General features: G+C 43.1%; 1 protein-coding gene across 1 annotated transcript in view; it reads right to left on the bottom strand.

The window, feature by feature from the left end:
• Positions 1 to 1,298: 1,298 nt before the first annotated feature.
• LOC133044310 (uncharacterized) overlaps positions 1,299 to 20,859 on the bottom strand; it is a 107,744-nt gene continuing 88,183 nt past the window's right edge. Inside the window, 14 exon segments of the mRNA XM_061125702.1 lie at positions 1,299 to 1,504; positions 2,743 to 2,841; positions 4,042 to 4,113; positions 5,341 to 5,424; positions 5,925 to 6,023; positions 7,282 to 7,353; positions 8,571 to 8,654; positions 9,143 to 9,241; positions 10,441 to 10,479; positions 10,482 to 10,512; positions 11,721 to 11,762; positions 18,080 to 18,132; positions 18,629 to 18,727; positions 19,934 to 20,005. Coding sequence (XP_060981685.1) covers positions 1,299 to 1,504; positions 2,743 to 2,841; positions 4,042 to 4,113; positions 5,341 to 5,424; positions 5,925 to 6,023; positions 7,282 to 7,353; positions 8,571 to 8,654; positions 9,143 to 9,241; positions 10,441 to 10,479; positions 10,482 to 10,512; positions 11,721 to 11,762; positions 18,080 to 18,132; positions 18,629 to 18,727; positions 19,934 to 20,005 — 1,151 coding nt within the window.

Raw genomic sequence — 20,859 nt, 5'->3', positions numbered from 1 at the left:
GACAGCCTGCCCCCCAGTTTGACTGAACTTAGAGGTAAGGAAGAAAAGCTGTCATGTTGACATGTGTATCTCCCAGGATTCTGTGTAACTTGTGCAGCTATTAAGAAGTCATTGATGACATAATGAGTTTGCTTCCTATACTCGGTAGGGCACAGTCTGTGGAAAGGTAAAGGTTAGGTGCTCACAGTCTGCAGAACAGTGAGAAGGACCACCATTTCCATGGACCCTATTGGTTGAGGTTTGTAATTACAAACAACAGACTCCACTCTAGTCAGTTTAATTTTGAACGTGCATTTATTGAAATATAACCCATAGTGCTTGAGGCTACAGAAACGAAAATTGCAAATCATTGTACGGTCAAGAAACATTTTTAAATGAAACTCTTCTCTCATGACTGATGCTCAGAACTGGATTCTGGAAATACCACCTTGGACATCCACAAGGAGAGCAGTGATGGTGGGCACAGGGATGAAGGTGAAGATGCCGTGAGGATGGAGGTGAAAACAAAAATCCTGTGTTACACTGCAGGCTCTGAGTTAATGTGGTCATGAGGAATGTGCTCCTACCTTACTCCTTCCTTACTCAAATAATTATAAACAGCCTCATTGGTGTCAGGAACCGTGTGAAGTGCTAGGGGTAAATGGAAGACATGCTCTCATGGTAATGAGAGCCACCTGGATAGAAGAGAATTAGACGTGTTGACCAATAGAGGAAAGGAAATAGGCACATTCTGCTGAGGAGGGCAGGGAGAGAAGGACTGTGAGGAGACTGAAGACGTTCAGATGTAGACACAGCCCAGCCCTGCAGGAGTCCTCCTCGAACATCAGAGTTTCAGGGACTACTCTTCGCGTGTCCTCTGCAAAAAGAAAGGAACTTGTTGAGTGCCATCAGTGTAGCCCCAGACCTGGACAATGGTCAACTTAATAGATCCTGTATTTTCAGAAAAATATGGAACCACATTCCCGAATCACAAACAAGAAGGAAGTGAGTTTTCTAAGCCTAGGTGGGGTGCTCAGGAGCACTGCAGACCTGCCCTGGAGGGTGGCTGAGTCAGTGTTCCCATCTAAGAAAGGGGAGCATGTGATCAGGCTGAGAGGACCACAAAGAGGCATCAGGGGTTGACCTTCTGCCATTCTCTCCCTGGAGACCTCGCTCAGTGTGGGTTTCACAGGACACTGCAGCCTCCCCTCCTGGCAGCAGTGAGGAGGAGGACACTGTGCAGGGTGAATGGTGTGCGGCCCCCTGAGCCCCACCTCTTTCCCCAGCCCTTCCCCTCCTCCAGTGCCCTGCCCCCTGTCTTACCACAGGGACCCTGCCTCTTGAGAGCAGGTCTTCATGCAGTCCTCTAACTTCTCGAAGTTGTTTGCATTTCCTTCACAGCCACTGTACACAAACTGCTCACAGAGGCCGGTCTGGGCATTGTAGAAGTACCTGGTCATCATGGTATTGCAGCCACCTGTTACTTTAGGCTCCAGGCAGAAGGCAGGCTTAGAAGTTGGTGAAACTAGAGGGACAATGGCACAATTATGAGGATGGTCATCACTGCTCCGTACAAGGACAACAACTAGAACCACCAGTTTGTTTGCAAGAGAGAATGTTAGGGTTGTGGAGTGTGGTCAAATTGAAATGCCCATGTGAAAACACCCCTTCTGGGACAGAATATGAATGTTGCTGGGGATGGCATGATATAGTAATCATGTACAAATGTATATCTCCTCATTAAGTCTTTTAAGAAAGATAGGTATAATGCCTCTGATAAGCTGAAGAACATCTATAAGACTTCTGAGGTGGTCGAGTGGTTAGGAATCTGTATTCCAATTAAGTAGTCCTAGGTTCAATTCCTTGTCAGGAAACTAAACTTCCAAATGCTGTAGACACTAAGATAGCAGGGCATAAATTCTTTATACTCATGACTGGAACTCTGTTCAAAGGATGTATGTAACGTATTTCCCCTCTTCAGGTGAGGAAATTGCAGATAACTTTTCCCATGAAACAGAGCATGTGGATGATAGAGTCAGGACAAGTTGCTATAGTGTCACACAACTCATCTGATATAATATATGATTCTACCAGGAATTCAGGAAACACAGTTTACTTGTAAGAGTTTCTTGAGCTGGTGACCTACTTTCATTACTTCCTTGTATATAAGGTAACCTAAGCCCCCAAATCAAGGGGCAAACTGAGCCTGGGTTTATCCTATCACAAATATATGGTGTCTCTACCAACATTAAGCCATTCTCCAAACACCCACTGGGTGTCCCCCAGTCAACTGATGTCTGGTATGATATCTATGCAGTTACTGCAGATCCCGCAGGTTGAGCACCCAAGACTGTCCTCACTTTAGTGCAAGCAATGTGGTCCCCACTTAGTTTTGCTTATGACCAAATGGTTAAAATGGAGAGGTCCATGATCCCAACTCCATGTTCAATAACTGAGTGTTAATGATGACCAAACTTTGGACAACACTTACTTACTGTTCCCAGATGAATATACATGAAACATTCACAGTGAAATGGAGGAGAGGAGTAGGGAAAAGGGGCAGTGAAGGTGTGTGGAGCCTCCATTCCCCAGGGAACACAGCACCCTCAAAATGGTATTGACCACCCAGAAAACTCTGAATCCAAATATTTACACACTGTTCAGGTTTCAATAAATAGTCTTACTGATTGAATCATTGGTCATTGATCATTGATCTGAATCTCAGTGCCCTTCCCTCTTCCCCAAGGCACAGACACTACAAACCTTTCATCTCCTCACTGAGTGTTGAGTATTCCATATTGAGTGTAAGAAATTCCTCTTGCGTATGGTTATCAAACTGTATTCTGGAAATCATCACCTGACCTATGAAGGAGTGTAAATTTCAAGAGTTTCAGGAGGCCTGGCCCATGAAACAGGAAAAGGATCAAACATGGGTAAGATAATAACAGTCAAAAGACAACAAGGGAAAGGGCCTGAAGACTTTCATTATATTGTATCAGCCTTGCTCCCACAGGCTACCCCACAAGGGCTGTGTTTCTTGCTTTCCCTGCAATTGCCCTCCTCCGTGGTTTGACATCTTTTGATTGTTCTTAACAACACAGGAGTAAACATTATTTGATAGAGAAATATTTTTACTTGGCCACAGCAAGTAGGTAGAGAATATTTTTTCAGATTAGCACATTGTGGTGGGAAGTGGACAAATCTGGTCGTGACACATGGATAAACTGTTTCTATTCATAACTAATGTAACATGTTTCCCCTGTTCAGATGAGGAAACTGCTGATAACTTGCCCAGGACACAAGCATGTGGGCGGCCTGGTCAGGACAAGATACTGTCATGTCACATCACATTTGATACACTATTGATTGGCTAGGAACTCGACAACATAAATAATGGGTGAGCGTTTCCAGGTCCAGGGGCTCACTTTCACTACTCACCTCTCCCCAAGCCTCACCAGAGCCCTCACATCACAGGGGAGGGTGAGCCTGGGTGAGTCTATTTTTCCTGACAAAAAATACGTGGTTTTTCCACCAACCATCCAATTCCCAGCACCCAACAGGCCTCCCACTGTCCATTGACTTCTGATATCATATCTGTGGAGTCAGGGCCGATGGCATAGGTTGAGGTATCAAGACTGCTCTGACCTCAGATGCCAGCCTTGTGTTCTTGAGTTATCATGTTTCTGACCAAGTGACTGAAACTTGGAATTTCCATGACTCCACCTCCATGTTCAAAACTCAGTTGAACCAGCGACCAAATTCAGAAAACTATTAATCACTGTTCTCAGATTAACATACAGGAAAAAAACTCAGAAACCTTGAAATGGAGGAGATCTTTCACACATGGGAGAAGTGGAGATGGACAGAGCCTCCATGCCTTCCTGAGCAGAGCACCCTCGCTTCATGACCGTTTCTTCCCACCTCATGAGCTCTCTGAGCCAATATTTATGGATTTTTATTGAGGTTTCACTCAATAGGCATATGTTTTGAATTGTCAGCCAGTGGTGACTGATCTCAGTCTCAGTGCCCTCCTCTCTCCCCAGAGGTGCAGAAAGTTCTAACCTTTAAGGGCTTTGTTGACTATTTCAGCCAATCCTGTTAGTATACTGGCTCCCTTTCCGAAAATCTTGGTACCTAAGAAAGACAAACATTTCAAAATTTTCACGACTGTTGGGCCATGAACCAGGACAACATTCAAATATGAAAAATAAAATGATAGGAAAAAGTGGACAAAGGAAAAGGCCTGGACAATTAGCTAATATTGTTCAAGGCTTGGTGCCATGAGCCAAGGGCTGGTTTGCACCCTTTCCCAGCAGTTCCATATCTGAGTGGTCAGGGTCTGTGTGATTAATTTTTAAATAAAGGGATGATCATTATTTGACCCATAAATATTCTTTCTTTCTGGCCCCAAGTGAGAAGGTAGAGAAATATTTCATGAACATATCCTGTGGAAAATGACCAAACATGGCCATGAAATGTGAATAAACTGCTTATATTTATGACTGATAATATGTTCAGTGGAGAAGGAAATGGCAACCCACTCCAGGATTCTTGCCTGGAAAATCCCATGGACTATAGATGACTTGCCAGAGGACACATGGCATGAGGGTGAAAGGGTCTGAGCAAGATACACCCTGTCACAACCCACTTTATATACTATCCTATTCTGCATGGAACTCTGAAAATACTGATAACTGGTAACAGCTTCTGGGTACAGTGTCCCACTTTCATTACTCTCCTGGCCCAGCACTCACCCGAGCTCCCAAAGCACAAGGGAGAGTGACTTGGGTTTCCTTGACACCAAATATGTGGTGTCTCTCGAAACAATATCCAGTTCCCCAAACACCCACTGGGTGTGCCACCAGGCAATTTAATTCAGAGAGGAAATCAGGGGAGTGAATATACATTCTGCATGTTGAGGTCTCAGAACTGTCCTCACTTCAGATACCAACCATGTGGGCACATTCCTCATGATTTGACAAAGTGTCTAAAACTGGGAAGTTCCATTACCCCACCTCCATGTTCAATAACTCAGTTAAACTGATGACCAAACTCAAGAAGACAACTCAAATACGAATCTCACGATAATATTAAGGATAAATCTAGACACACCAAAATGAACAGATGTGCAGGGCAAAGTGGAAGTGGAGTTGTGGGGAGCCTCCATGTCCTAGAGAACACAGGACCCTCATATCATCAACCTCACTAATTTAACAGCCCAAAAGCTTTCTTAATGCCAACTTTTATGGATTCTTCTTCAGGTTTTATTAAACAGGTATTTTGATTGAATCATTGGCCAGTGGTTACTGGTTCCAAAAATCAGGGCCCTCTCCTCTCCCCAGAAATACAAGAAGATCAAACCTTTAATCACACCGCCGAGGATACTTTTGACCACATGTACTACTGAACGCTTCTCAAGTACCCGTTTATGGCTTGTCTCCACACCTATGAAAAATAGGAAATTCCAGATTTCAGGAGGCCTGGTCCATGAACTAAAACAAGGATCAAATATGCCTAATAAAATGGTAGTGAAGAGTGGACAAAGGAGGGAACAAATATGGATAATAAACAATATTCAAAATGGGACATGGGAAAGGGACTGGAGACTTTCCTAATAATTTCTCAGCTTTGGTATCAAGAGTCAACCTACAGAGGAATCACAAATTCCCTGCAGAACACTCATACCAAGTTTTTCTAATTTCTTTTCATGATAGCAGGATACTCCTTATTTGACACCTAAATATTTATCCTTGCCCAAACTAAGAAAGTAAAGAAATTTTTTGAGATTTATACATCCTGGTGGAACATGCACAAAACTCACCATGAAACATTTATGCAATGTTGAGGTCTCAAGATATAGATTTATTGATTGAATCATTGGTCATTAGTCATTGATCTCAATCTCACTGCCCTTCGCTCTTCCCCGAGGTGCAGAAAATACAAACCTTTATTCTCCTCACTGAGTGTCGAGTATTCAATCTGGAGTGTTGGCAATTCCTCTTGTGTATGGTTATCGAATTGAATCCCGGAAATCATCACCTGACCTATGAAAGAGAGTAAATTTCAAGTTTCAGGAGCCCTTGGTGATGGAAATAAGAAAAGGATCAAACATGAATGAGTTAATAACACTCAAAAGACAACAAGGGAAAGGGCCTGGTCACTTTCATTATGTTGTATCAGCCTTGCTCCCACAGTCTACCCCACGAGGGCTGAACTTCTTGCTTTCCCTGCAGTTGCCCTCCTACGTAGCTCAACATCTTTTGATTACCCTTGATAATACAGGCATGAACATTATTTGATAAAGAAATATTTTCCCTGACCAAAGCATGCAGGTACAGAATCTTTTTTCACAATTACACATTGTGTTGGAAAATGGAGAAATCTGTTCTTGACACATGAATACAGTCTTTCTATTCATAACTCGTCATCTATTCAAAGGACTAATGTAACCCTGTTCCGTTCTTTTGGAACCCTGTTCCAAAACTAATATTTCCCTTGTTCAGATGAGGAAACGGCAGATGACTTGGTCAGGACAGAAGCATGTGGGTGGCCAAGTCAGGACAACATACTGTCATGTCACAACTAATTTGATACATGATAGATTGGCTAGGAACTCAACAATACAGAGAACTGGTGAGAGTTTCCAGGTCCAGGGTCTTATGATCACTACACACCTCGCCCCAAGACTCACCTGAGCCCTCACATCACAGGGGAGGGTGAGTCTGGGTGAGTCTATTTCTCCTGACACCAAATATGTGGTTTCTCCAACAAGCATCCAATTTGAAACACCCAATGGGCCACCCCCTGTCCATTGATTATTGATACCATATCTGTGGAGTCAGGGCCGATGCCACAGTTTGAGGTATCAAGGCTGCCCTGACTATAGATGCTAGCCATGTGTTCTCGAGGTATCATGCTTCTAACCAAGTGACTCAAACTTGAAATTTCCACGATTCCACCTCCATGCTCAAAAAGTCAATCAAACCAGTGACCAACATCAGGAAAACCTTATTAAACTGCTCTCAGATTAACATACAGGAAAAAAAACTCAGAAACAGTGAAATGGAGGAGATCTTTAGGGCACAGAGGAGTGGAGATGGATGGAGCCTCCATGCCTCCTAAGCAGACACCCTCACCTCATCACCGTTTCTTCCCACCTCATAAAGTCTCTGAGCCAATATTTATATAAGGATTTTTACTGAGGTTTCACTCAAGAGTCGTACGTATTCAATCGTCAGCCACTGGTGACTGATCTCAGTCTCAGTGCCCTCCTCTCTCCCCAGGGGTGCAGAAAGTCCTAACCTTTAAGTGCTTTCTTCACTATTTCAGCCAATCCTGTTAGTATGCTGGCTCCCTTTGCGAAAATCTTGGTACCTATGAAAGACAAACATTTCAAAAATGTCAGGAATATTGGACCATTCACCAAGACAATGTTCAAATATGAAAAATAAAATGATAGGCAAAGAAAAACAAAGGAACGGACTGTGGAATTTTCTAATATTGTACAAGGCTTGGTCCCATGAACCAACGACGCAAGGCCTGCGTTTCATGCTTTCCCAGCAGTTGCCTCTCTCAGTGGTACAGGTCTGTGTGACTAATTTTTAAATAGAGGGATAATCATTGTTTGACAATAAGTATTCCTTTTTTCTGGCCCCAAGTAGGTAGGTAGAGAAATCTTTCATGAACATTTCCTAGTTTAAAATGACTAAGAATGGCCATGAAATGTGAATAAGCTGTTTATATGTATGACTCATAATATGTTCAAAGAACTCATGCAACACTTATCTGATGTTCAGATGAGGACTATAGAAGACTTGCAAGAGGATACATGGCATGAAGGAGCCAGGGTTGGAACAAGATACTTCCGTGTCAAAACCCACTTGATATACTATCCTACTCTGCCAGGAACACTGAAAATACTGAGAACAGATAATAGCTTTGGGTGCAGTGTCCCACTTTCATTACTCCTCTGGCCCAGCATGCACCCGAGCTCCTGAAGCACAAGGGAGAGTGACTTGGGTTTCCTTGACACCAAAAATGTGGTGTCTCCAGAAACAATATCCAAATCCCCACACACCCACTGGGTGTGCAACAAGGCAATTTAATTCAGAGAGGATATCGGGGGAGTGAATATGCTTTCTGCATGTTCAGGTCTCAGAACTGTCCTCACTTCAGATGCCAGCCATGTGAGCCCATCCCTCATGATTTGACAAAGTGTCTAAAACTGGGAAGTTCCATTACCCCACCTCCATGTTCAGTAACTCAGTTAATCTGAGGACCAAACTCAGGAAGTCCACTCACATAAGGATAACACCTTGTTACTAAGGATAATTCTAGGCACACCAAAATGAGGAGATGTGCAAGGCAACATGGAAGTGCAGTTGTGGGGAGCTGCCATGTCCTAGAGATCACAGGACCCTCAGATCACCACCCTCCCTGTTTTAACAGCCCAGAAGCTCTCTGAAAGCCCACATTTGTGGATTCTTCTTGAGGTTTCACTAAACAGGTGTTTTGATTGAATCACGGGCCAGTGGGCCCTGTTCGCAGTCTCAGTGCCCTGTCCTCTCCCCAGAGGTACAGGAAGAACAAACCTTTAAGCACACCGCCGAGGATGCCTTTAACCACAGGTAGTACTGAGCGCTTCTCAAGGCCCTGTTTATGGCTTGTGTCCACACCTAGGAAAGACAGTAAATCCAAAGAGTTCCAGGAGGCCTGGTTCATGGACTATAAAACAACGATCACACATGGATAACAAAATAGTCGTCAAAAATGGACAAACAAGGGAAAAAAATGTGGATAATATGGAATAGTCAAAAGAGAATGTAGAAAAGGGCCTGGAGACTTTCCTAATAATGCCTCAGCTTTGGTATCAGGAGGCAACATACACAGGGCTGTTTCTTACATTCCTTGCAGAGCATTCATCCAAGTATGAATGGGAATACTCATTATTTGACACTTAAATATTCTTTGTGGCCCAAAGTAAGTAGGCAAAGAAATTTTTTAGATGAATACATACTGGTGGAACATGCACTAAATTCACCATGAAATATTCATGCACAGTTGAGGTTTCAACAACAGGCTTATTGATAGAATCATTGGTCATTGGTCATTGATCTGAATCTCAGTGCCCTCCCCTCTTCCCTCAGGTGCCAAAAATACAAACCTTTATTCTCCTCACTGAGTGTTGAGTATTCAATCTGGAGTGTTGGCAATTCCTCTGGTGTATGGTTATCGAATTGTATCCCGGAAATCATCACCTGACCTATGAAAGAGAGTAAATTTCAAGAGTTTCAGGAGACCTGGTCCGTGAAACAAGAAAAGGAACAAATATGGATAAGATAATACCAATCAAAAGACAACAAGGGAAGGGGCCTGGAGACTTCCCTGATATTGGGTCAACCTTGCTCCCACAGGCTACCCTACAAGGATTGTGTTTCTTGCTTTCCCTGCAGCTGCTACCGTCATGGCTCAGATTTTTGATTACTCTTAATAATTCAGGAATAAATAATATTTGATATATAAATATATTTACTTGGTCACAGCAAGTAGGCAGAGAATTCTGTTTTCAGCTTAACACACTGTACTGGAAAATGGACAAATCAGGTCATGACTCATGAATAAAGTCTTTCCTTTCATAACTCATCATCTGTTATAAGAACTCATGTAACATGTTTCCCCTGTTCATATGAGAAAACTGCTAATGACTTGGTCAGGAATAAGCAAATGGGTTGCCTGGTCAAGACAATATGCAATGATGTCACAACCCATTTGATACACTATTCATTGGCTAGAAACTCAACAATAGAGAGAACTGGGTAGAGATTCCAGGTTCAGGGGCTGACTTTCACTACTCACCTCTCCCAAGCCTCACCTGAGCCATCAAATCACAGGGGAGGGTGAGTCTGGGTTTTATCCTGACACCAAATATGTGGTTTTGCCAACAACCATCCAATTCCCAATGGCCCAACGTGCCACCCAGTATCCATTGATCTCTGAGACCGTATCTGTGGAGTTAGTACTGATGCCACAGGTTGAGGCATCGAGACCCCCCAGATGCCAGCCACGTGTTCTCAGGTTATCATGTTTCTGAACAAGTGACTAAAACTTGAAATTTCCACTCTACCTCCACGCTCAAAAACTCAATCACACCAGTGAACAAACTCAAGAAAACTCTTAATCACTGTTCTCCGAGTAACGTACAGGAAAAAACTCAGAAACAGGGAAATGGAGGAGATCTTTAGGGCTGGGTATAGTGGAGTTGGATGCAGGCTCCATGCAGTTCTGAGCACAGCACCCTCAACTCATGGCCATTTAGCGCCACCTCATAAGCTCTCAGAGAGAATGTTTATGTATTTTTATGACGTTTCACTCAAGAGCCGTATGTATTGAATCATCAGCCAGTGGTGACAGACCTTAGTCTCAGTGCCCTCCGCTCACCCCGGAGGTGCAGAAAGTCCTAACCTTTAAGTGCTTTGTTGACTATTTCAGCCAATCCTGTTAGTATACTGGCTCCCTTTCCGAAAATCTTGGCACCTATGAAAGACAAACATTTCAGGAATATTGTACCATGAACCAGGACAATGCTCACATATAAAAAATAAAACGATAGGAAAAGTTAAGACAGAGGGAAGGCATGGAGAATTTTCTAATGTTGTACAAGCCTTGGTCCCATGAACCAACCACACAGGGCCTGTGTTTCATGCTTTCCCGGCAGTTGCTCTTCTCAGTGCTCCAGGTCTGTGTGATTCATTTTTAAACACAGGGATAATCATTACTTGTCTCATAAATATTCATTCTTTCTGGCCCCAAGTAAGTAGGTACAGAAATGCTTCATGAACATTTACTGGTGTAAAATGACAAAACATGGCCATGAAATGTGAATAAACATTTATATTTATGACTCATAATATGTTCAAAGAACTCATGAAGCACTTATCTGCTGTTCAGATGAGGACTATACATGACTTGCCGGAGGACACGCCGGAGGACACATGGTATGAGGTGACAGGGTCCGAACAAGATACACTCTGTCACAACCCACTTTATATACTATCCTATTCTTCCTGGAACTCTGAAAATACCGATAACTGGTAACAGCTTCTAGGTGCAGTGTCCCAGTTTCATTACTCCATGGGCCCAGCACTCACCTGAGCTCCCAAAGCACAGGGGAGAGTGAGTTGGGTTTCCTTGACACCAAATATGTGGCATCTCTAGAAACAACATCCCGTTACCCAAACACCCATGGGGTGTGCAACAAGGCAATTTAATTCAGAGCAGAAGTCAGGGGAGTTAACATACATTCTGCATGTAAAGTCTCAGAATTGTCCCAAGTTCAGAAGCCAGCCAAATGCACCCATTCCTAATAATTTGGCAAAGTGTCTAAAACTGGGAAGTTCCAACTCCATGTTCAATAACTCAGTTAATCTGAGGACCAAACTGAGGAAGACCACTCACATAGGGATCGCACCTGTTATTAAGGATAATTCTGGGCACACCCAAATAAGTAGATGTGAAAGGCAACGTGGAAGTAGAGTTGTGGGGAGCTCCATGTCCTAGAGAACACAGGACCCTCACATCACCACCCTCCCTCTTTTAACAGCCCAGAAGCTCTCTGAATGCCCACATTTCTGGATTCTTCTTGAGGTTTCACTAAACAGGTGTTTTGATTGAATCACCGGCCAGTGGGCACTGTCCCCAGTCTCAGTGCCCTTCCTCTCCCCAGAGGTGCAAGAAGAACAAACCTTTAAGCACACCGCCGAGGATGCCTTTAACCACAGGTAGTACTGAGCGCTTCTCAAGGCCCTGTTTATGGCTTGTTTCCACACCTGGAAAGACAGTAAATCCAAGAGTTCCAGGAGGCCTGGTCCATGGACTAAAACAACCATCACATATGGATAAAAGTATAGTCATCAACAGTGGACAAATGAGGGAACAAAATGGATAATACGCAATAGTCAAAAGAGAGTGTGGGAATGGGCCTGAAGACTTTCCTAATAATGCCTCAGTTCTGGTATCAGAAGTCAACCTACACAAGGCTCTTTCTTATATTCCCTGCAGAACATTCATCCTAGCTTGCTGTAATTATTTTTCATGATAGAGGAATACTCATTATTTAACACCCAAAGATTCTTTGTGGCCCAAAGTAACTAGGTAAAGAAATCTTTTGAGATGAATACATCTTGGGGTAATATGCACAAAATTCAGCATGAAATATTTCTGCACTGTTGGGGTTTCAAGAAACAGGCGTATTGATTGAATCATTGGTCATTGATCTGAATCTCAGTACCCATCCCTCTTCCCCGAGGTGCAGAAACTACAAACCTTTAGTCTCCTCAGTGAGTGGTAAGTATTCAATCTCGAGTGTTGGCAATTCCTCTTCTGTATAGTTATTGAATTGTATGCTCGAAATCATCACCTCATCTGTGAAAGAGAGTAAATTTCAAGAGTTTCAGGAAACCTGGTATATGAAAGAGGAAAAGGATCATCCATGGATAAGATAATACCAGTCAAAAGACAACAAGGGAAAGGGCCTGGAGACTTCTGTTATATTGTAAAGCCTTGTTCTCACAGGCTACCCTACGAGGTCTGTGTTTCTTTCTTTCCCTGCAGCTGCCCAGTTTCATGGCTCTACATCTTTTCATTACTTTAAATAATACATAAATAACCTTTTCCAACAAGAAATATTTTTACTTGGCCACAGCAAGTAGGTAGAGAATATTTTTTCAGATTAACACATTGTGGTGGAAAGTGGACAAATCTGGTCGTGACACGTGGATAAACTGTTTCTATTTATAATGCCTCATCTGTTCTAAGAACTCATGTAACATGTTTCCCTGTTCAGATGAGGAAACTGCAGATGACTTGCACCAGCACACACATTGGGGTGGCTTGGTCAGGACACGATACTGTCACGTCACAACACATTTGATACACTATTGCTTGGCTAGGAACTGGACAATTCTGAGAACTGAAGAGAGTTTCCGGGTCCAGGGTCTTACTTTCCTAACTCACCTATCCTCAAGCCTCACCTGAGCCATCACATCACAATGGTGGGTGACCCTGGGTTTTTTCCTAATACTGAATACATAGTTTTACCAACAACCATCCAAGTCCCAGCTCCCATCATGCCGTCCAAAGTCCACTTTCTTCTGATACCATCTGTGGAGTTCGGGCCAATGCCACAGGTTGATGTAGAGAGATGACCCTGACTTCAGATGCTAGCCATGTCCTCTTGAGTTATCATGTTTCTGACCAAGTGACTGAATCTTGAAATTTCCACAACTCCACCTCCATGCTCAAAAGCTCAATCGAACCAGCGACCAAACTCACGAAAACTCTTAATCACTGCTCTCAGTGTACATTACAGGAAAAATCTCAGAAACAGTAAATACAAGGAGATCTTTAGTGCACGGGAGGAGTGGAGATGGACGGAGCCTCCATGCCTTTCTGAGCAGAGCACCTTCAACTCACTACCGTTTCTTCCCCCTCATAAGTTCTCTGAGCCAATACATATTGAGTTTTATTGAGGTTTCACTAAGAGTTCAATATGTATTCAATCGTCAGCCACTGGTGACTGTTCTCAGTGCCCTCCTCTCTCTCAAGGGGTGCAGAAAGTCCTAACCTTTAAGTGCTTTCTTCACTATTTCAGCCAATCCTGTTAGTATGCTGGCTCCCTTTGCGAAAATCTTGGTACCTATGAAAGACAAACATTTCAAAAATGTCAGGAATATTGGACCATTCACCAAGACAATGTTCAAATATGAAAAATAAAATGATAGGCAAAGAAAAACAAAGGAACAGACTGTGGAATTTTCTAATATTGTACAAGGCTTGGTCCCATGAACCAACGACGCAAGGCCTGCGTTTCATGCTTTCCCGGCAGTTGCCTTTCTCAGTGGTCCAGGTCTCTGTGACTAATTTTTAAATAGAGGGATAATCATTATTTGATAATAAATATTCCTTTTTTCTGGCCCCACCTAGGTAGGTATAGAAATCTTTCATGAACATTTCCTAGTTTAAAATGACTAAGAATGGCCATGAAATGTGAATAAGCTGTTTATATGTACAACTCGTAATATGTTCAAAGAACTCATGCAACACTTATCTGCTGTTCAGATGAGGACTATAGAAGACTTGCAAGAGGATACATGGCATGAAGGAGCCAGGGTTGGAACAAGATACTTCCGTGTCAAAACCCACTTGATATACTATCCTACTCTGCCAGGAACACTGAAAATACTGAGAACAGATAATAGCTTCTGGGTGCATGTCCCACTTTCATTACTCCTCTGGCCCAGCATGCACCCGAGCTCCTGAAGCACAAGGGAGAGTGACTTGGGTTTCCTTGACACCAAAAATGTGGTGTCTCCAGAAACAATATCCAAATCCCCACACACCCACTGGGTGTGCAGCAAGGCAATTTAATTCAGAGAGGAAATCGGGGGAGTGAATATACATTCTGCATGTTGAGGTCTCAGAACCGTCGTCACTTCAGATGCCAGCCATGTGCGCCCATCCCTCATGATTTGACAAAGTGTCTAAAACTGGGAAGTTCCATTACCCCACCTCCATGTTCAGTAACTCAGTTAATCTGAGGACCAAACTCAGGAAGTCCACTCACATAGGGATCACGCCTTGTCATTAAGCATAATTCTAGGCACGCCAAAAAGAGGAGATGTGCAAGGCAACGTGGAAGTAGAGTTGTGGGGAGCTCCATGTCCTAGAGATCACAGGACCCTCAGATCACCACCCTCCCTGTTTTAACAGCCCAGAAGCTCTCTGAAAGCCCACGTTTGTGGGTGAAACCTGAGGTTTCACCAAACAGGTGTTTTGATTAAATCACGGTCCAGTGGGCACTGTTCCCTGTGCCCTGTCCTCTCCCCAGAGGTACAGGAAGAACAAACCTTTAAGCACACCGCCAAGGATGCCCTTAACCACAGGTAGTACTGAGCGCTTCTCAAGGCCCTGTTTATGGCTTGTGTCCACACCTAGGAAAGACAGTCAATATAAGAGTTCCAGGAGGACTGGTCCATAGACTAAAACAACCATCACATATGGATAACAAAGTAGTCGTCAAAAATGGACAAATGAGGGAAAAAATATTGATAATATATAATAGTCAAAAGAGAACATGGGAAAGTGCCTGGAGACTTTCCTAATGATGTCTAAGCTTTGGTATCAGGAGGCAACCTACACAGGGCTCTTTCTTACGTTCCGTGCAGAACATTCATCCCAGCTTCTGCCAATTATTTTTCATGATAATAAATACTCATTATTTGACACCTAAATATTCTTTGTGGCCCAAAGTAAGTATGTAAGGAAATTTTTTAGATGAATACATACTGGCGGAACATGCACTAAATTCACCATGAAATATTCATGCACAGTTGAGGTTTCAACAAACAGGCTTATTGATTGAATCACTGGTCATTGGTCATTGATCTGAATCTCAGTGCCCTTTCCTCCTCCCTCAGGTGCCAAAAATACAAACCTTTATTCTCCTTATTGAGTGTTGAGTATTCAATCTGAAGTGATGGCAATCCTTCTGGCATATGGTTATCGAATTGTATCCCAGAAATCATCACCTGACCTATAAAAGAGTAAATTTCAAGAGTTTCAGGAGACCTTGTCTGTGAAACAAGGAAAGGAACACACACGGATAAGATAATACCAGTCAAAAGACAGCCAGGGAAAGGGCCTGGAGACTTTCCTGATATTGTATCAGCCTTGCTCCCACAGGCTACCCCACAAGGATTGTGTTTCTTGCTTTCCCTGCAGCTGCTACCCTCATGGCTAGTATCTTCTGATTACTCTTAAATATACAGGAATAAACATTATTTGATAAAGAAATATTTATACTTGGCCACAGTAAGTAGGTACAGAATTTTTTTTTCACCTGAAGCCATTGTGTTGTAAAATGGACAATCAGGTTGTGACACATGAATAAACGTTTTCCTTTCATAACTGGTCATCTGTACTAAGAACTCATGTAACATGTTTCCCCTGTTCATGTGAGGAAACTGCTAATGACTTGGCCAGGAGTAAGCAAGTGGGTTGCCTGGTCAAGAGAATATACCATGATGTCACAACCCATTTGATACACTATTGATTGGCTAGGAACTCGACAATACTGAAAACTAGGTAGAGATTCCAGGTCCAGGGGCTGACTTTCACTACTCAGCTCTCCTCAGCCTCACCTGAGCCATCAAATCACAAGGGAGGGTGAGTCTGGGTTCTTTCCTCACACCAAGTATGTGGTTTTTCCAACAACAATCCAATTCCCCTCACCCAGCGGGGCGCCCAGTGTCCACTGACCTCTGAGACTGTATCTGCGGAGTTAGTACTGATGCCACAGGTTGAGGCATCGAGACCTCCCAGACTTCAGATGCCAGCCACATGTTCTCGGCTATCATGTTTCTGAACAAGTGACTAAAACTTGACATTTCCACTCTACCTCCATGTTCAAAAACTCAATCACACCAGTGAACAAACTCAGGAAAACTCTTGATCACTGTTCTCAGAGTAACATACAGGAAAAAACTCAGGAACAGTGAAATGGAGGAGATCTTTAGGGCTGGGTGTAGTGGAGTTGGATGCAGGCTCCATGCCCTCCTGAGCACAGCACCCTTAACTCATCACCGTTTATCGCCTCTTTATAAGCTCTCTGAGCCAATATTTACGGATTTTGATTGAGGTTTCACTCAAGAGTCGTATGTATTGAATCATCAGCCAGTGGTGACTGACCTCAGTCTCAGTGCCCTCCTCTCGCCCCAGAGGTGCAGAAAGTCCTAACCTTTAAGTGCTTTGTTGACTATTTCAGCCAATCCTGTTAGTATACTGGCTCCCTTTCCGAAAATCTTGACACCTATGGAAGACAAACATTTCAGGAATATTGTACCATGAACCAGGACAATGCTCACATATAAAAAATAAAATGATAGGAAAAGTTAAGACAGAGGGAAGGCATGGAGAATTTTCTAATGTTGTACAAGCCCTGGTCCCATGAACCAACCACACAAGGCCTGTGTTTCATGCTTTCCCAGCAGTTGCTCTTCTCAGTGCTCCAGGTCTGTGTGATTCATTTTTAAACAGAGGGATGATCATTATTTGTCCCATAAATATTCGTTCTTTCTGGCTCCAAGTAAGTAGGTACAGAAATGCTTCACAAACATTTACTGGTGTAAAATGACAAAACATGGCCATGAAATCTGAATAAATGTTTATATTTATGACTCGTACTATGTTCATAGAACTCATAAAGCGCTTATCTGCTCTTCAGATGAGGACTATACATGACTTGCTGGAGGACACATGGCATGAGGTGACAGGGTCCAAGCAAGACACAGCCTGTCAAAACCCACATGATATACTACCCTATTCTGCCTGGAACTCTGAAAATACCGACAACTGGTAACAGCTTCTGGGTGCAATATCCCAATTTCATTACTCCACGGGCCCAGCACTCACTTGAGCTCCCAAAGCACAAGGGAGAGTGAGTTGGGTCTCCTTGACAACAAATATGTGGTGTCTCTAGAAACAACATCCCATTACCCAAACACCCACGCGGTGTGCAACAAGGCAATTTAATTCAGAGCAGAAATTGGGGGAGTTAACATACATTCTGCATGTAAAGTCTCAGAATTGTCCCGAGTTCAGCAGTCAGCCAAATGCACCCATTCCTAATGATTTGGCAAAGTGTCTAAAACTGGGAAGTTCCATTACCCCACCTCCATGTTCAATAACTCAGTTAATCTGAGGACCAAACTCAGGAAGACCACTCACATAGGGGTCGCACCTTGTTATTAAGGATAATTCTAGGCACACCAAAATGAGTAGATGTGCAAGGCAACGTGGAAGTAGAGTTGTGGGGAGCTCCATGTCCTAGAGAACACAGGACCCTCACATCACCACCCTCCCTCTTTTAACAGCCCAGAAGCTCTCTGAAAGCCTACATTTCTGGATTCTTCCTGAGGTTTCACTAAACAGGTGTTTTGATTGAATCACGGGCCAGTGGGCACTGTCCCCAGTCTCAGTGCCCTTCCTCTCCCCAGAGGGGCAAGAAGAACAAACCTTTAAGCACACCGCCGAGGATGCCTTTAACCACAGGTAGTACTGAGCGCTTCTCAAGGCCTTGTTTATGGCTTGTCTCCACACCTAGGAAAGACAGTAAATCCAAGAGTTGCAGAGGCCTGGTCCATGGACTAAAACAACCATCACATATGGATAAAAGTATAGTCATCAACAGTGGACAAATGAGGGAACAAAATGGATAATACGCAATAGTCAAAAGAGAGTGTGGGAATGGGCCTGAAGACTTTCCTAATAATGCCTCAGTTCTGGTATCAGAAGTCAACCTACACAAGGCTCTTTCTTATATTCCCTGCAGAACATTCATCCCAGCTTGCTATAATTATTTTTCATGATAGAGGAATACTCATTATTTAACACCCAAAGATTCTTTGTGGCCCAAAGTAAGTAGGTAAAGAAATCTTTTGAGATGAATACATCTTGAGGGAATATGCACAAAATTCAGCATGAAATATTTCTGCACTGTTGGGGTTTCAAGAAACAGGCGTATTGATTGAATCATTGGTCATTGATCTGAATCTCAGTACCCGTCCCTCTTCCCCGAGGTGCAGAAACTACAAACCTTTAGTCTCCTCAGTGAGTGGTAAGTATTCAATCTCGAGTGTTGGCAATTCCTCTTCTGTATAGTTATTGAATTGTATGCTCGAAATCATCACCTCATCTGTGAAAGAGAGTAAATTTCAAGAGTTTCAGGAAACCTGGTATATGAAAGAGGAAAAGGATCATCCATGGATAAGATAATACCAGTCAAAAGACAACAAGGGAAAGGGCCTGGAGACTTCTGTTATATTGTAAAGCCTTGTTCTCACAGGCTACCCTACGAGGTCTGTGTTTCTTTCTTTCCCTGCAGCTGCCCAGTTTCATGGCTCTACATCTTTTCATTACTTTAAATAATACATAAATAACCTTTTCCAACAAGAAATATTTTTACTTGGCCACAGCAAGTAGGTAGAGAATGTTTTTTCAGATTAACACATTGTGGTGGAAAGTGGACAAATCTGGTCATGACACGTGGATAAACTGTTTCTATTCATAATGCCTCATCTGTTCTAAGAACTCATGTAACATGTTTCCCTGTTCCGATGAGAAAACTGCAGATGACTTGCACCAGCACACACATTGGGGTGGCTTGGTCAGGACACGATACTGTCACGTCACAACACATTTGATACACTATTGCTTGGCTAGGAACTCGACAATTCTGAGAACTGGTGAGAGTTTCCAGGTCCAGAGTCTTACTTTCCTAACTCACCTATCCTCAAGACTCACCTGAGCCATCACATTACAGTGGTGGGTGACCCTGGGATTTTTCCTAACACCGAATCCGTGGTTTTACCAACAACCATCCAATTCCCAACTCCCAATATGCCGTCCAAAGTCCACTGACTTCTGATACCATCTGTGGAGTTCGGGCTGATGCCACATGTTGAGGTAGGAGACATCCCTCACTTCAGATGCTAGCCATGTCCTCTTGAGTTATCATGTTTCTGACCAAATGACTGAAACTTGAAATTTCCACGACTCCACCTCCATGCTCAAAAACTCATTCGAACCAGTGACCAAACTCAGGAAAACTCTTAATCACTGCTCTCAGTGTACATTACAGGAAAAATCTCAGAAACAATGAATACGAGGAGATATTTAGTGCACGGGAGGAAGGGAGATGGTCAGAGCCTCCATGCCTTTCTGAGCAGAGCACCTTCAACTCACGACCATTTCTTCCCCCTCATAAGTTCTCTGAGCCAATGTATATTGAGTGTTATTGAGGTTTCACTAAGAGTTCAATATGTATTCACTCATCAGCCACTGGTGACTGATCTCAGTCTCAGTGCCCTCCTCTCTCTCAAGGGGTGCAGAAAGTCCTAACCTTTAAGTGTTTTGTTGAGTATTTTAGCCAGTCCTCCTAGTATAGTGGCTCCGTTTCCGACAATCTTGGAACCTATGAAAGACAAACATTTCAAAAATTTCAGGAATATTGGAACATGAACCAGGACAATGTTCACATATGAAAAATTAAATGATAGGGAAAAGTGAGAAAAGGAAAGGCCAGCGGAATTTTCTAATATTGTAAAATCCTTGGTCCCATGAACCAACCACAAAAGGCCTGGGTTTCATGCTTTCCCGGCAGCTGCTCCTCTCAGTGTTCCAGGTCTCTGTGATTAATTTTTAAACAGAGGAATAACCATCATTTGAGCCAAAAATATTCTTTTTCTCTGGCCCCAAGTAAGTAGGTACAGAAATTGTTCATAAACATTTCCTGGTGCAAAATGATCAAATATGGCCATGAAATGTGAATGAGCTATTTATTTATGACTGGCATTATGTTCCAAGAACTCATGCAGCGCTTATGTGCTCTTCAGATGAGTACGGTGGATGACTTCCCAGATGACACATGGCATGAGGGTGTCAGGGTTCGAACAAGATACGTGCTGTGACAACCCACTTGATACACTCTCCTATTCTGAAGGGAACTATGAAAATACCGATAATTGGTAACGGCTTCTGGGTGCAGTGTCCCACTTTGATTACTCCCTGGACCAGCACTCACATGAGCTCACAAAGGACAAGAGAGAGTGACTTGGGTTTCCTTGACACCAAATATGTGGTGTCTCTAGAAACAACATCCAATTCTGCAAACACCCGCTGGGTGTGCAACAAGGCAATTTAATTCAGAGAGGAAATCGGGGGAGTGAATATACATTCTGCACGTTGAGGTCTCAGAACTGTCCTCACTTCAGATGCCAGCCATGTGGGCCCATCGCTCATGATTTGACAAAGTGTCTAAAACTGGGA

This window comes from Dama dama, chromosome 23 (genome assembly GCF_033118175.1).
Source record: "Dama dama isolate Ldn47 chromosome 23, ASM3311817v1, whole genome shotgun sequence".
Lineage (NCBI taxonomy): Eukaryota > Metazoa > Chordata > Mammalia > Artiodactyla > Cervidae > Dama > Dama dama.
This window is presented reverse-complemented; position numbering and strand designations above follow the sequence as displayed.